The sequence below is a fragment of the Cynara cardunculus genome (genome assembly GCF_001531365.2).
Source record: "Cynara cardunculus var. scolymus isolate 2C chromosome LG 10, CcrdV1, whole genome shotgun sequence".
NCBI classification, from domain to species: domain Eukaryota; kingdom Viridiplantae; phylum Streptophyta; class Magnoliopsida; order Asterales; family Asteraceae; genus Cynara; species Cynara cardunculus.
In genome coordinates, this window is record NC_037537.1 from 10161273 (window position 1) to 10164243 (window position 2971).

General features: G+C 35.8%; 1 protein-coding gene across 1 annotated transcript; it reads left to right on the plus strand.

Annotated features, from left to right (window-relative positions):
* Window positions 1–422: 422 nt before the first annotated feature.
* On the plus strand, window positions 423–1929 carry LOC112519970 (protein JINGUBANG-like). The gene has a single exon (XM_025128280.1). The coding sequence runs from the start codon at window positions 423–425 to the stop codon at window positions 1641–1643; it is 1221 nt and encodes a 406-aa protein (XP_024984048.1). The 3' UTR covers window positions 1644–1929.
* The last annotated feature ends 1042 nt before the right edge of the window (window positions 1930–2971 follow it).

Genomic DNA, 2971 nt, shown 5'->3' on the forward strand with positions numbered 1-2971 from the left:
TAATAGAATTAAATATTAATATTAAGAAAACAGCAGTTGCACGTATTTGGAGGCAGGAGCGCACCGCCATTCCTAACGTCTCCCAGTCCCATGCTTCTTTTTCCAACGGCCAAATGTGAGATAAAAGAAACCAAACAAAGAGGGTCCACAAAAGAGTTGTTCGCAGTTGTCAAAAGTAGCCGTTGCCCCCCATTTATAATATTCCAACTTTTTCTTTTTCTTTTTCTTTTTTTTTTTTATGGGGTCTAAATAAACATGTCACTAAACACCAAGGGGGTAAATGGAAATTATTCACCCACTGAAAATTCTGCAAACGGTTCGCTTTATATATGTCTGTTTCCAGTTTTAGTAGTTTTCATTTCAACTTCTGTATCTCCTCTCCTCAAAGTAAACCTAAACCATCTCATCTGTGGAAACCCACAATGAATCCAAGTGATTTAATGTTAACTCCCCTTCTATCAAGCACCACCACCAGTAGCAGCGGCGCAAGCAGCGACGCCGACGAAAGTCCGGCGACATCTCACCGTTTCATCCCCTACAAGATCCTCAAAACCCCTTTCTCCGGCTCTTCTTACAGGTCACTCTCCGTCCTCACCGGCCATGATGGATCAGTTTCATGTCTAGCCATTTGTGGAGAATTCATCCTCAGTGCCTCCCATGGCAAAGACATCATCGTATGGCAACAGCCTGATCTCCGGCAGTTCACCAAGTTCGGACAAGGCGACGGATCCGTCAAGGCCGTGGTGACGGCCGGAAACAAAGTCTTTTCAGCCCATCAAGATTCCAGGATCAGGGTTTGGAAAGTTTCAAGAAGTTCTGAAAACATTTTCAAACTTGTTGATACTCTCCCAACCACGAAGGATTACTTGGGGAAATTCATGAAACAAAGCAATTACGTCCAAACGAGACGACACCACAAGCGATTATGGATCGAACATGCCGATAGCATATCGTGTTTAACGGTCTACGATGGGTTGATTTACTCAGGTTCTTGGGACAAGACTTTGAAGGTCTGGAGGATCTCCGACTTAAAGTGTTTAGAATCGATAAAAGCACATGATGACGCTATAAACTCCTTAATCGCCAGCAAAGGGATCGTGTACTCAGCTTCTGCGGATGGAAAGATCAAAGCTTGGGGGAGAACAGATGATCCCAAAAGCTCACATTCATTAAAGGGTATCTTGGAGGGTCATAAAGACATATCAATAAACTCAGTGGTGGTTTCCGACGATGGCACGGTGGTTTACGGCGGAGGATCAGATGGGTACATAATGGGGTGGTTAGGGAGCAAAGATATCGATAGTTGGAAGAATGTTTGCGAAGTGAAAGCACATAAAATGGCCATTTTGTGTATGTGCATAAAAGGTGAGATCTTGTGTAGTGGTTCAACCGATACGAGTATATGCATATGGAAGAGGGAAGTGAAAGGGTTGACCAAGATTGGTGTGGTCAAAGGGCATGGAGGTCCAATCAAGTGTTTACAGGCATCACCAAACAGTTTTGGAGGGGGGTTCTTGCTCTACAGTGGAAGTCTGGATAAAAGTATTAGGGTTTGGTGGGTTCCACAGTATGATGAAGGTGTTAACAACGAAGATTCCAATTGTTCAGATCCAAGTACAGGAATGATGAAATCTGTTCAATGATGCTGTGGCAGTCGCAGGTTTCTTGAAGCACTGATCCCTTTTTTGAGTGTTTACAGTGCCAAGTTTTTGGATAGTGTTTTTTGTTCATCTCTTTTGTTTGTTGTTGTTCACATACATAATTGGTCTTTTGCAATGTTTTTTTCCTTCTTGGTCAGAAAATCCAAGTGTTGTTAATGGGGTTTGGTGGTGTGGTATAGAGATTATAGTAAATGTGATTCTTTGAAGTTCCAATTTTCTTGTAACATGTAATAGGGATCATTAAATTAATTTGATAAATATTTTTTCATAATTTATATATCTTGTATTTTGTTTGAGATAGGTTACAACAAAATTAATGATTTAGGATGTTCAACTCTTTTTTATACAGGGGTGTTTGTGATTGCTTATTTGAAACAACTTATATATATATATATATATTTTTATAAAAGTGTTTATTAACTTATTATAAGTTAGAATGTTTTAATTTCTTCAAAAACTTCTTATTACCGGTTTGACACTGATATAAATTGTTTATCCAAACACTCAAAAATGTTTATTACCGGTATAACACCGAAATAAGTCAATAAGTTGCTTTTATAAGCAATCTCAAACACCCCCTTAATATATAACTTTTTCCAAAAGAAAATAGAGTGTTTAACAGGGTCTTAATTTTAAAAGACCCACAATCGTATGCTATATATTATAACAACACGGTTAGAATAAGTTGTTAAGATAAGGTTAGACGATGTAAAATATCAATCTTAATAGGACAGAAAAGTATAAATCTTTTTATTTGACATTTTTGTGAAGTGTTGTATATAAATAAGTTTAATAAAAGGGAAACGTCTAAAAAACTCAACTATCATAATTTGAGTGATTAAGTCTCTAAATTATTATTTTTAACAAGTAAATCTTTTAACTTTCTAAAATCGGACAAATAAATCATTGAACTTACCACAATCAAGAAAAATCCAACGAACTTTTCATTTTTTTGAGCGATTAGGTCCTAAACATTTTTTGGAACGAATAAATCCGTACACATATAAAGCGAAAGCAATATATTAATTCTCAATCAATGTATCTAGATCAGTAACAAAATACAATAATTTAATAAAAATGATCAAATACCATTTCCATTATTCATTATTTATTTCTCAGATTCACATAGGAATCATAAATAAAAGGATCTAATAATTATTTATTTTTCAGATTAAAATAACAAGAACATGATCATAAAAAACACCTACAATTTAAATCTGAAAAATAGATAAAGGTTAATAAAAACGTTGTTTATCGGTTTGTTGTACTTTCCTATTTATTTGTTGATACATTTACCATTTTTTCGTGTT

What these genes read in the sequence shown, in the direction of transcription:
- LOC112519970 (XM_025128280.1), top strand. Translation starts at nt 423, where the DNA reads ATGAATCCAAGTGATTTAATGTTAACTCCCCTTCTATCAAGCACCACC.